This window comes from Thunnus maccoyii, chromosome 23 (assembly GCF_910596095.1).
Source record: "Thunnus maccoyii chromosome 23, fThuMac1.1, whole genome shotgun sequence".
NCBI classification, from domain to species: Eukaryota; Metazoa; Chordata; class Actinopteri; order Scombriformes; family Scombridae; genus Thunnus; species Thunnus maccoyii.
Window position 1 is genome coordinate 6,165,028 of NC_056555.1, and position 13,794 is coordinate 6,178,821.

General features: G+C 40.1%; 1 protein-coding gene across 2 annotated transcripts; it reads right to left on the minus strand.

Moving 5' to 3' along the window:
• Window positions 1–2,727: 2,727 nt before the first annotated feature.
• LOC121890891 (amphoterin-induced protein 2-like) lies at window positions 2,728–7,359 on the minus strand. Of its 2 annotated transcripts, none has more exons than XM_042403514.1 (2): window positions 7,216–7,359; window positions 2,728–6,104 (listed from the first exon to the last, which is right to left on the minus strand). In XM_042403514.1, the coding sequence occupies exon 2, from the start codon at window positions 6,006–6,008 to the stop codon at window positions 4,497–4,499; it is 1,512 nt and encodes a 503-aa protein (XP_042259448.1). In that variant the 5' UTR covers window positions 6,009–6,104; window positions 7,216–7,359; the 3' UTR covers window positions 2,728–4,496. The 2 variants fall into 2 exon arrangements, with proteins under 2 accessions (XP_042259448.1, XP_042259447.1); XM_042403513.1 differs by having other exon boundaries at window positions 7,006–7,359.
• Between the last annotated feature and the right edge of the window lie 6,435 nt (window positions 7,360–13,794).

The window sequence follows — 13,794 nt, forward strand, 5'->3', positions numbered from 1 at the left end:
TCAGGAAATTACTACATTTATATTGGGCACAGAGGAGATTAAATGCTTCTGTGGTGTCGGACTATATTTATGTCTCAAACTTTTTTTTAATCAGTTTTAGCAGAATTTGCAAATACTACATTGTATAATATTGATCCAATGTGTATTATTATAGAAGCTAATACACCCACTACTCCTGCAGCTCCATTACTGCACCTACTCCTCTATTACTATACAACCAAGTATTACAATGAATGCAACTGCTACTAAATTACAAAAACAACTACCACACAATTATATAGAGATGACAGATTAAATTCAGCATCACTCCATACAGAGTATATTGTGCCATAAGCCATATAGACTGCATAAAGATGTACACCCAGCCACACAAGTTCACTGTGGCTTTCTTTGTTTGAGCACCCTGATGGCTGTGCTATTAAACTAATGTTAAGACATGGTTGCAAGTCAATACACTGTAACCCAAGAAAACACATTGAAATCATGCTATCAGAATGTTAAAAGTCCCCCTCCAGTCAAAAATGTGTTTAGCTTATTGTGCCTTCACTTGGATGTTTGAGCTTCACTGTGCAGAATGAAGGTTGTTTTCACATTCATCTGCTGAAGAGGAAAGTTCCTCTGTGCTCATCTTAAATGGACTTTACAGTGAATTAGGAGAATTTTGAAGCATTGAACAGTGAAAGCAAAATAAAAAGCATTTCAAAGCAAAGTATTTGTTATATGTCTCAAAAGATGGAGGGGATCTTTGAATCGCAAGCTCATTTTCCAACACAAGTAGTCAACTTCAGAGCATTTCTGAATTTGGTTGTGTTGTCTGGGTTTGTGTCTTCTGTACTTGTTATGCTGAATATGTGTTGTGTTAAATTAGTGAATGTGTTTTCTTTTTGTTTGACCGTGTTTTATTTCTCAGCATACACATGTTGTGGAATTGGTGAAGATATGTCTTTGTTTACTTGTGTTTTGTGTATTTGCAAATGCACTCTTCAGGTGCAGTGCATTGAGCTCTCAAGGCCACCACAAATAATAGAAAAACATACATATAGACAGACGGTTGCAAAGTGTGGTGGTTCAACTAAAGGCTGAACCACCACACTTTGATTTGATTGATTCAGATTGATATGGAGATTTTAATATAGGAAGGGGTCAATCAAAAAAAAAAAATAGAAGTTCAATAAAGGCAAGAAATGAAGGAAGGGTTTGATTGGAATGATGTGCTCCTCCTTCTACTAATACTTTTAACACTACAAACATGAGTACTAATACAGTTTTCTATGGCTCCTAACATTAAATATGAATCTACTAAATCTACTAAATGAAATGCAGAAATGAGTGGCTGGTTTTCTCTACTGCATTTACAACACCTGCAACACACTTCAGATGTCACTGTCTTGACCTGTGAAAAGCAGTTTGTAGCTGTGAATGGCGAGGGATGCTTAAATTAGTCCCAATGGGATCCCACACTACCTGAAGCATCTATCCAACACTGCCATTGGTCTGTCGCCTCTGAAAGCATAAAGCGTAATAAAAGGTTTCTTGTGTCGTTACTGCAATTACAACACACTGAAATTACTCTACATTCATATGAAATATCTTTCCACTTGGAAAAGTACTGACCAACAAGTGTGCAAGAAAAAAAGGGTTTTACAGGATTTTTACGTTTTTCACCAGCCATTGAAAAAGCTTATAAGAGGATTTTTGAAAATGCGATTTGTTGTCTCACTAAGGGGTTATTTGCTATCCTTAAATCCTTCTGATGTAACACTACTTTTTCATTTTTCACCCAAACTGCTCTGACTCTGTTCATTTTACATCGGAGTACTACCAAAAAAATATTTGAACAGACCTCCAGAGAGGAGCAAAACATGATACTAAACACCTCAAATATGGGTATTATTTTAATTTTCACTTGTAGGCATAAAAGAACATACTCGTCCTCCAAAATTAGCACATTTTAAATACAAATTAATTAAATTAGATTAAAACACAAATAAACTAAATTAAAACAGAAATATTAGTCATTGCAGACATGACAAAGTGTTACCTTCATTGCTCTACTTAAAATTTATGCTGCATTCTAATGAAACAGAAAATACATAAAAAGATGTTAATATTCAAACAGTGGTACAACCAAGGACACTGAAACTTTAACAAGTCTCTTGGCACCTTGCAAATGACTCCACACACCTATCGAAATCAAACAATGGAAGGATGGAGGAATGTGGGTCATGGTGGGCTCGGGGCAAGCTGGCAAACCTTCTGATTTCTGTGACACTGATCTAGGCTGACTGGAGCTATATTGCCCAGCCAAAACTCCCTTCCTGTCTGAACTGATAAGGATCAATTCCTCTGTGAATGTGGTATTTTTAAAGCTAGTCTAGCAAGTCTGTGTAACAAGGTGGAGGGTGAGCAGGGAAATCAATTTTAAAGAGGACAACCAGGGATCAGGTTGACAAATGTCCGTCCTGCTTAAGTGTCAGTCCTAACCAGTTCCAGGCGGGTTGTTCTACAGCTGACCTCTGACTGACCATGGAGAAGACTGAATCTTCCTATGATGTTAGCAAAGTATCACTTTTTGATATGGTGCTCAAATTACAGCTTAAAGGGTCAGTGCACACAAATGACAAAATAACATATTTTCTCACTTACCTCTACTGGTGTCTAGCCGTACATATCATTTTTATTGACCAAAATTTTGAGAAGTCCTTTGCTGAAAACAATTACAATTCAAAGCATCAATTGATTTTATTGGCCTCAGCACAACAAGCTGTAAACACACCATAGACATATTATCACGTTATAAAGTTGATGGTGAACATGTTAGCAAACAGTTACCTACTTACATATCCAACAGACACAGAGCAACATAAGCATTTTTTCATTTAGAGTCATGTTTTTGGACTCTACACTAATTTAAGTCCAATATTCACTTTCATTTTAACTCTGTTTTGGTCTCCACCAACTCATGAGGGATCTGGCTGCTAAGCTGCAAAATGCTTCACTATGTTCACCAGCTACTCGGTAACTTTGACTGTCTGCTGTTTGGTGCTGGGCGGGTAGTGTTCAATGGATTTATCAGAGGTTTTTCACTGAAAATAGCTGCCTTCTACAAATTGAAACGTGGTTGATGAGAGCTGTGGGAATGAACCAATAAGCTGAAAGACGCTAACTGTGTGTTCAGAAAGAACTTGAAGCGAATTTTAGACGTGATGCAATTATATACAAAGTCAATGCAAAGACACAAGTAGACTCAAATTCGCCCTAGGCGGCGTGAATGGACATAAAGACATGTCAATGAGAGTTGAAGATGTTTCAACTCAGAACACAGTTGAAAAATTCATGCCTATCCTGTGGCTTGCTTCATAAATGTACAGAGACAACAGGGAAAAGGAGAGAGACTGGAGGGAAATAACAGAAAGAACCGGTGAGTTCTGAGTTCCGTTAGAAGCTGAACTGAACACAAAAAGCAAAGATTTGCTTTGCATTCTGTCTGAACATACCATAAAACACTAAGAAGAGCTGGGGGGAGAAACTGCAGAGTTGGTGTTAATTCTCTATGGGTTTGTGACTACAAGTGATCCCATTCACATTACACAAATTGATTCCAATTTACAAATATTGATTAGTGCAGCTTTAAATGTAATTTTTACCTCCATTGTACTGGTGTGGAGGCGGAAATCTCAGAGACAGATATCTCAGAACCTTAAACAAATAAATAAAACTTTCTGCATGGCTAGATATCACTATGTGTAATGAAGAAAAAAAATATTTTTGTAATTTGGGTGAAGCAACCCTTTAAGAGAATTCCATCAAAACAAATATGTATCAGTCAAATAAAAGTCTGCTTTTCTTAGCACAAAGTAAACATTTTGTTGGTTTCCACTTGATAACATCACTATATGTTTCTTTTAAGAAGCAACTTCCACAGGGTTACATTTGATTAACATAATTTGAAGATGATGCATAGCAGACAGTTTGATCTGTAGAACATCGAAGTTCAGATCATTTCATACATATGACTGTTTTATGTTTTGAAAATGACACAGCACAAGACAGACAGTTAAAAATAACAAGGGTCACCATGATGGCAGTATTCACAATGTATATACTGTATAATATCCATTAACGTCTCTAGCAGCTTATCAGAGGTGAATATTCCCCTCAGCCCAATTTAAAACACCACCCACATTTATATGATCTTTGTGATCTTTGCGGTAACAATTTCTCACGGCAACAGTGAAATTTCCATATGAACTCTTAATGTAAAAACAGACACCACTTACAGTCGAGAAGTAATTGAAATTCTGCCTACAAATAGACTTCATTTTCTGCTTTAGACCAAACACTCAAACCCTACAGTACATAACTACTTCACAAGAATCACAGCACACTACATCAAATGGATTTTTTCATCATGAACTGAAACAGAATGGTGAAAAAAACACTTGGGTCCAGACTCTAAGAATACAACAATTTGCAAAAGGTGATTATTTTTTTTGCTATACCACATGAGCAGTGTCTGTGAGGGTCTGTCCCACTGTCCTACTCCCATTCTTGAGAATTCCCTCAGTGGTAACATGGCCGAAATTTATCACTGGTGTTTTTGGGCCATCAATATTAGTATCCTCTGCCTGAGGCTCTAAGAAAGCTACCCTCTTTCCATTTGACCGCCGCTGTCCTGACTCTACCTCTCTGGGGTCCGAACAGAGGATTATGGCTCGTCCGCCGCACCCTCTTGATGCCCCACCCCTGCTTTCTCTGCATCGACAGGGAGTGAGGTACAGGTAGAGCAGCACCAGTATGATGCTGACCACACAGGAAGCCAAGGTGGTGAACGCAGTGTTGAAATGCTCTGCGCCACTGCGATGTGCCAAGCCACTGGCAGAGCTCAAGTTTCCGACCACCACAATGATCTCCAGAGACTCGTTGGGGTCATAGTGGCGCCCACGGGCTGCAACACAGCCATATGTACCAGAATCCTCCAACAGTGCTCCTCTGATTTCGAGGGTGCCATTAGGGAGGACTGTGAGGTGGTCACTTGGATCATTTGCTGATGAATTAAGCACTGTCCCAGGAGTAACCCAGAACACTGCCAGCCCATCCTGGGCAGGCACAGCTAGCCCCACACATGGCACCCATAGCCATTTACCCAGCTCTACTTGGTACATTTGAGTCTCAAGGGGCATGTCCGACACTCCCTGCTGGCTACAATTAGGCCCTGGTCCTGCATTGTCTCTACATGGGTATTCACCTTTGAAGTCTACCAGGGGACGATACTGTTTCCACATCCAGTACTCCAGCAAGGCGAGTAAAGCACAGTCACAGACCAAAGGGTTTTCCTGCAAATAAATTCCACCTTGTCGGGTGAGAGACAGTAGGATCTGGACGGGCACCTTGGAGAGCCTGTTAGATGACAGATCAAGAAAGGTCAGGTTACGAGGCCCTCCTGGTTCCTCATAAAGCCCCAAGGGGAAGTCTATGAGTCTGTTCCCTGAGAGGTAGAACCTCTTCAGGCTGTGAAGATCACTGAAGGCCCCTGGATTGATTAGAACGATCTGGTTGCCAAACAGCAGCAGCTCTCTCAGCTCCTTCAGACCAGTAAATATGGACGAGTTCAGCACTGTCAGGCGGTTGGACGAGAGGTCCAGGTGAAGGAGATGCGGCATCATCACAAAGGTGTTCACCTCAATTTGGCCAATGGAGTTTCGGCTGAGAACCAGTGTAGAGAGCCTGTCAAATGGCTGGGAGATCCAATCCGCAGGCAGCACAGTGAGGGCATTGTGGCTCAGGTCCAACCGTGTGGCATAGCTTGGGAGATCAAAGGGCAGCACGGACAGATTGCGGCCACTGCAGGAAATTATATCACTGGCACAAAGGCAGTAGGATGGGCAAGTAGCCACAGAGGGAGGGAGGCCAAGACACAGGGAGAGCAGCAAGGCTGCAGCAGCAGGGTTGCAACGGCTGCCTCCAACATTGATCTTGCCTAAAAGCTGTGACACAATGGGACACATCCTGGTTTTCCCTCAGGATGGGATCTCAGGTTACTGTCTCACTGGTTTTACACATGTCAGGATTACAAGCCTCTGATACTGGACTGCTTTTATGAACTGAAGAGAGACACAAAGACAGAGAAAACAAGGAAATGAATCACATTATTCTTTTATACAACTTTTAGTAATAATCTACCAGCAAAACTGGCACTAAACACGTGCTCGCCAGTCACATGTAGTAAAACACTATAAATCAATTGTAATCCACATTTAAACACTACTGTTGGCGTTATCTGTAGTGGAAACTGTTAGTAACTGCTGGGACAAGTGTAACCTAATCTGTACATGTCAGTGATCCATACTCCTCCCCCATATTTACCACCAATACAATACAGTCTGATTACTTATTGCGTCGGTCGACAGCACCATACTTTTTAATAACACCACAACTGTTTTCATTGAGTTTTGTCTTTTTTTATACATTTTAAAAATACATTTTTTTCATCCTCTTTTTTTTCATCCTCTGTTCAGTCCTAACGTGTTTAATTAAACCTATGGCACATTACTACTGAAATATTTAGTATAATAAAAAACAAGAATATTACTTTAAAAATATATAATTTTGAAATAATTAGAGTTAAATTAAATCGCGCTACTCTGTTATTCAAAATCACCATAATTATACAAGATAGGAGCGGCTCTTTCCTTTGTGAATCTGTCCTTATAATAATCATTTAAGAAGATGAAAGTATGAAAACAGTAGAGAATAGGTTAAGTTTTACAGAAGTAAAACGTTAAGAATAGTGCAATTATTAAATAAGAATAACAGAATGAAAAATAGGAAAGTGAGGCGGAAAAATAAACTGTTTTTTAGTATAATTATAATTTTCATGCCTGTCTAAATTTCCCAAGTTCTCTGTCCTATTCGCACACGCAGTTTGTCTCAGCAGAGATACCAACTACGACTTTTGTGGAAAACACAATAAAACAAACAGAAGAAACCCAGCCGACAGCTCACCTATACGCCCACACTGCTGCCTTCAAATCATCCCCTTGCCTGCGTTTGCCTTCATATCCAGACGCGCGATGCAGGACCGCGTCCCGTTTGTGAATCCTACAATCCTAAAAGGCAACTTCGCTTTATCTGGAGTACATCGTCTCTCCCTCCAGCAAATAATCCACTGAGAGTTTGGGGAGGAAACAGGGAAGCTGGGTCTGAACTGCTCACCTGCAGGTCGGGTTGCATGTCGCTGTGGGAGGGGTCGCCCTGAGAGTAAACACGGAACACAGCAGCCGCAGCCAGAACACCAATAATATGAGAGTGGATGCTGCCAAAAGGAGGAGAGGGGTGCGTGGTGAAGAAGAAGGGGAGGAGGAGGAGGAGAGGAGTGTGTTGTGAAGAAAAAGAGGAGGAGGAGGAGGAGAAGGAGGAGGAGAGAGGTGTGTGGTGAAGAGGAAGATGAGGAGGAGGAGAGGGGTGTGTGGTGAAGAAGAAGAAAAAGAGGAGGGGGAGGAGAGGGGTGTGTGGTGAGGAAGAAGAAGAGGGGGAGGAGAGGGGTGTGTGGTGAAGAAGAAGAAGAGGAGGAGGAGGAGGAGAGGGGTGTGTGGTGAAGAAGAAGAGGAGGAGGAGGAGAGGGGTGTGTGATGAAGAAGAAGAAGAAGAGGAGGAGGAGAGGGGTGTGTTGTGAAGAAGAAGAAGAGGAGGAGGAGAGGGGTGTGTGGTGAAGAAGAAGAGGAAGAGGAGGAGGTATGGTAGGAGGAGCATTTTTTGTCCATCTGTTACTAGTAGAATCACTAGTTTTATTCTTTGCTTAAAATAAGTCAAGTTAACTGCAGTGGATATATGGAATTGAAACATTCTTGTGTGCAAATTATTACATAAAGATGTTGTTTGAGTGTAAAAGCTGCGTTATGAAACCACACCTGTCTGGCAGATGGTTATACAAAGGTGTCTGTAGAGCTTTTATCAAACCTGCAATGACAATGTATTCATGAAACAACTGTTGCATAATTGGAATACATAGAAACAATAAGAAAACTGTTTACCTGCAAATCAACAAAAAATGTGCTGGCTGGCAACTTTAAAGCTGCAATGATTCATATTTTTTATTTTAACAATGGATCAAACAAATGTGTAATGTGTCACTTGTAGTGTCAAGCCCACAGAGATGTGTCATCCTACTGGATATACATTTGTTTTATCATCTTTCAGCTCATAGTTTTAGTTTTACAGCCCATAGCTAAGCTCTGGTGCCACTGTACACTACCTACCCAGCACCAAACAGCAGGCAGATCAAGTTAGTAACTAGCTGACAGCGGTGGTGAATAGAATTTGTTTGTGTTGTTCACAGCACTGAAAGTCACATTTAAAGCTGCACTGAACAATAATTTTTGAATAAGAATGTGTCAGTTGACTATGAATGAAATGAATGGGGTCACTTGTAGTCATAAACCCACAAAGACTCTGCAGTTCTCCTGAGTTCCATGGAAGATGTTAGTATCTTTCAGCTCAGTTTTGGTTTTACAGCCCATAACTTTACTGTTTTGATTCACTCCCACTGCTCTCATCAACACATATTTCCTACAGGAGTTGACCTTACATTCACTAGGCCGTTAAATTGTAGTTCTATTGTGTTTAGAAGTAGTAGTAATACACAGTAAATTACTTCCTTTTTGAGGTTTATATCATTTTACTTAAACGTGAGTATGTTTTGACATAACTGTTATGTCTCATTTTATTGCTGCATTATCTTTTTGCACCTTTCATTTCTTACATTCAGGTACAAAAAAATCAAAGAGAATAAAAATCTCTGGGAATTAACACCCTTAAATCTTTGATACTGACAGTGTTCATTTCAGTGGTTCAGGCTCATAACCCCTGCAGAAATGGCCCAATGTGATTATCAGCACAGCCTGGTGGTTCCCAAGCCTGCCTATGCAGCATCATGGTGTTAATGGTTCCTTTGCAAGGACGATTTGGTTCATTAAAGATAACATCGTTGTAATTAAACATCTGTGACCTTGAAGATGTCGTTTTCATTTTCTCTTACAGAAGCACAGTTTCATTGCTGCGGGGTTGCACTGTGCTGCTTAAGGTCTATGCAAGAATCTATAATGCTAGTATGAAATAGCGTGTCAGAAAAAGAGCATTGAGTTTTGAAAACAAGCAAACAAACACTGATGCTGCTTACAAAAACTCCCCATTTCTTTTTTCACTGTAAAGGAAGAGCAGCATTTTAGGATTTGCTTGTTGAAGCAGAATATTTCAGATGGTGTTAAGCTGTGCAAACGGTTTACATAATCCCCCTCTTTTTTCAAAATACTGTTTATCCATGTAGTATTGGGATGCAAAATTTAGCCTGCTGCCTTATTCACTTCATGTGGTCTCATTTGGTCTTAAGTGTTCATTATTACAATCACATGAAACTTTATTTTCTAAAATGCTTTCTATCTGTGGTTCAGAGGCTGTTTATCGCTGTTTGTGTATGTGTCAGTTTGCAACTAGCAGATGGTGTCTTTCATACCACATGAAAGTATTTTTCTACCTAATCAGTTTGTCAAGGTTGTAAGCTGTGAGCTTGAAGCTCCGTCAGCTGTTTTTTTTTTTCTTGCTTCTTGCTTTCTTGTTCGATCTTGTGGATCCTCACATACACACAACCAATTCAATACCAGACAAAAAAAAAGAAGAGAAAAAAATCAATTGAATTCTCATTTCTGAAGATGAGTCAAATCCATTAGCTGAAAGCCAAGTGAGAATGAGGCCAGTTGCCTTATAATCCTGACTTCAGTCTAATCACAATGCACTAGTAATTATGAGCTTTCCACCCGGGACACCGTGACAGACAAATCGCCGTATGTTTCCATGGTGCCAACCATCAGAGGGGAAGGCCTCTGGGGATTTTGCCAGAGTGTCCATCTTCACACCAGAATCACATAGTCAGGTCATTGATATGCAAGGCGTGGATAGACCAACATTTTTCTTATTTTTCTTCTCTTTCTCATTTCAGATAATTTTCTGTTCTTGATTACAGGAATGCGGCAGCAGTCATGAACTACAAAGAAGGTCAGGGACGCCTGTGCATAATATGAAGCATTCTCTTTAGAAATACACATCTACTCTGTCTACCTTGCTGAAATTGGATGGTTCAGTAGCTTTTACTCATGCGACTCAGGATCCGCAGCCTGCTGGTGTTCTGTCTTACCTAGTGGTTAAATGTTACTAATTGTATCTCTTTTGCATTCCAGGTGTAAAATAGTCCCTGATTACATGGTTAGAAGGAACACCAGAAAGGCTTTGACGGCTGGCAGAGGACCAGGTTTGAAGAGCACTGTGGTCTGGATGATGAGTGTAGCTGGAGTTCAACATCCCATCTATCTGTCCATCCACCGATTCGACCTACTTATTTCTTTTCAGCGTGATGAAGAGATAATGTCATCAACTCAGTATGCCAAAGTCACGGGAACATGCTGAACGATCAGTGAGGTCAGGTGAAGGGTGCAGCAAAATTTTTCATGTCATTCTACTTTCTTGCTGAGGGTAAGACCAATGATATTCTCATGACTGTCCATGAAGTATAGCCAGTTAGCTTAGCATAAAGACTGGAAATAGGGTAACACCTACAAACTGTCCACAACCAAACAAACAAACAAACAAAAAAAGCCTTCCTGGCAACCTCATGATGACAACAAGACTCTAAGAAATCACTGTGCCCTACCTAGGAATATCATAATTCCTTGTCAAATCATGGCTTATCTTTTAAACGCTTTGGTTTTTGTTCGGATTAAACAAACAAGATATAGGGCCCTAAGCACACTGTCTGAAGCACATGGTGCAAGTGCATTTAGGTGAATCTTTGGTGAGTCCAAATCCACTTTTGCTATTTTAACTGCGGAAAAATTGGTGGTGGTTAAAAAAAAGGTTGCATTTAGTCTCTTAATTAATCATGGGTGTGTTTTGTGTGTAACATGCAATAAACCAATCAGGGTGTCATCTCCTATTCCCTTTAAAAGCCAGGTGCGCTTGCACCTTGGCAGATTGTTATTATAATGGTGCATTTGCCAAGTAGCAAGAATGAACACTTCTCTGCAAAGGAAAAAAGTCTGCTCATGCACCAAATGAAAGCACCCGGTCCATAACGAGCACACTGGACCCTGCAGCTCCTGGACCCTCCCGTCTCCAGCCCCATCATGGTGCTCCTCGCTTGCAAACCCAAGGAGGAAGAAGAGCACCAATTTAAGGTCCTGTTCATTAATTTGTTGCAAATTTCTGTGTTGTGTTGTTTCTTTTTTGAAAAAGTTTATTTTTTAATTACAGCTTTGGTTCTTTTTAAATTGTTTTGTTCAGTCATGGAGTCACAGGTAAAATCAGCAGGGTTTTAATTGCTGAAAGTATGGAAACCTGATCACTGTATTCTCAAAAATGTTAAAGAATATTTGTTAAATATTGTTCAAAAATTAGATCGTTAATTTTAATCATGTAAAAATTAACCATACAGTTGTCAGGACTTGATCAGCTCTCCAAGGTGCTGATCCTGCTGCTGGCAGCAGCTAGAAACTGTCCAGAGTTCTTTCTTTCTCCCCTGCCCACAGTAGCGGAAGGCTCCTGCCAGTGGGCGCTTCCAGCCAACACCTTCTTTAGTTTAATCATTGTTTCACCTCATTTATTTCCCCATGTGTTCCTCATATATTGATGTAGCAGGAAAGTCGATGCATGTCTGATCTGTTGTTGAAATCTGTTTGCTGGGTCTTAACAGACACCCTCATCCTGACGGGTCTGTTTAAATACCTGCGTGTTTTGCCACGATTTGGTCAAATACTTAGACAGTTTAATTTTATCAGACATGTCATTACTGTGATTATCTATTTCTGATAAATATTATGACTAACCATTATGACATGTATCTTTAAAAATATGTTAATGTACACAATAAACATCTTTCATATTGTAATCCTTTAATTTGTAATGTTTGTGCGCGTGTCAGTGTGTGTGTAACAAGCAGAGTGCGTTGTGCACCTGCCTATAAAGGTGCATATTACTGTCTTGATAATGTGCCCTTAAAATAACAGTGAAACACTGCGCCATTGACTTCAGACCAGGTTTTTGTTGGTCAATAGCACAATCGCTTTCTGCTGCCTCAAGTTGGCAATATGCCAACAATGCGCCTGACCACACCTCATTTTAAGACCAACACGCCCATGGGTGCTTAGATGGGCACAAGTGCATTTGCTATTTAAACAACATGGGCGCTGGACAGGAAAATGACAACTATGTTGGTCTTAAACTAACAAAGACATTTGCGCTTGCGTCAGGTGTAAGATAGGGCCCATCATGTGTTAATTAGTGAGCTGTAGATGTGCTGGTAGGTGGATTTTGTTACCTGTAGATAGAGTCAGGCTAGATTTTTTCCCACTGTGTCCAGACTTTATGCTAAGCTAAGCTAACGAGCTACTGCTGGGGGTAGCTTCATATTTACCATACATGAGAATGGTGTCAATCATCTCATCTCACTCTTGGCAAGAAAGTGAACGTTTTTCCCAAAGTGTTAAACTATTTTTTTAAAGGAGTCAATTTCAAAAATAGATATTGTATGTACTTATCAAATATCTTTTAAAGACACCAATATTTTTGCAGTTTAATTTGACGCATTTGATCAGTTAAGCAAGGCAAGCTTTCATTAATTTTTATCCCTGTCTCACAGACATCCTTTTACACCAAACTGAATAGAAATTAGATCCACTCTTGACCTTTATATACCATGAAGACTAAGCAGCAAGTACTTTTTTCTCTTCTCTCATAACGAAACACACTTGCAGCTTAAAGTTTTTAGTCCAGATGTCACTGAAGAGGTCACTTTAAGTGCCCAATAGAGGCAGCAACCTTAGTGGGCTTCACAATTAATGGTAAAATCATGCGGTGCAATTTTATTTCCCATACTTTTTTAGAATATGCAACTATTTCATTTTGAACAGCGGCTGTTAAAAAAATTCAAATGTTCGCATTAATTTCCCCCCTCTGTTCACTGTGACAGATCCCAACCATCAAATGTGAATATCCCAGCAACTGTCTCCATTTGCAACACTCGAACTTTGCAGAACTGTAGTTTTAAACACTAGGTGAGAATGAATGAACCCACTGATGGAGAGGAAAATCCATCCATCGTCTAAGTGGAAACACTCATCAGCATGGATTTTAGTAGCAAACCATCAAGCAGGTCATTTTGTGTCATTTGGCAACGTTTCCTCTCGAAATCAGACATCAAATCATGCTCACAACTGCTCACATTTCTTGCTAAGTCTTAGAGGGACATCATTAAAACATACCATTGTGAAAGGAAAATTGCTCTTGTTTTGTTTAGAAATTTTTTACATTTTTTTTTCCCGAATTTTGCAGCGCTGACCCAGATTATAGTGGGACTCAGAAATAACAAAAATGAAGAGTGAAAAAAATAAGCACTGAGAGAAAAAGAGGCACTGCATATTTTCATGAAAGTGGCGACTCTTGGCCTGTCTGCACAGTACCTTATCTTACACTTATATCCATCCAGCAGATACTATATGTGCTGCTGTTAATGATGACCCTTCACACACCGGAGGCTGTCACAGGGCAAAGGAGCTGCAAGAGTGATTTTAATGGAAGGACCTGCCATAGTTGATTGAGTGCATATATACCATAATTACCAAGGGTGTATAGTACAAGCACATACACCATATGAAAGAGCAGATAGGGTGTGTGAAAGAGAGTGAGAGAGTGTTTTAATGGTATGCATGTATGTTAGTATGTGCAGGTGCAGCATGTCCACCATTACAT

What these genes read in the sequence shown, in the direction of transcription:
- LOC121890891 (XM_042403514.1), bottom strand. Translation starts at nt 6,008, where the DNA reads ATGTGTCCCATTGTGTCACAGCTTTTAGGCAAGATCAATGTTGGAGGC.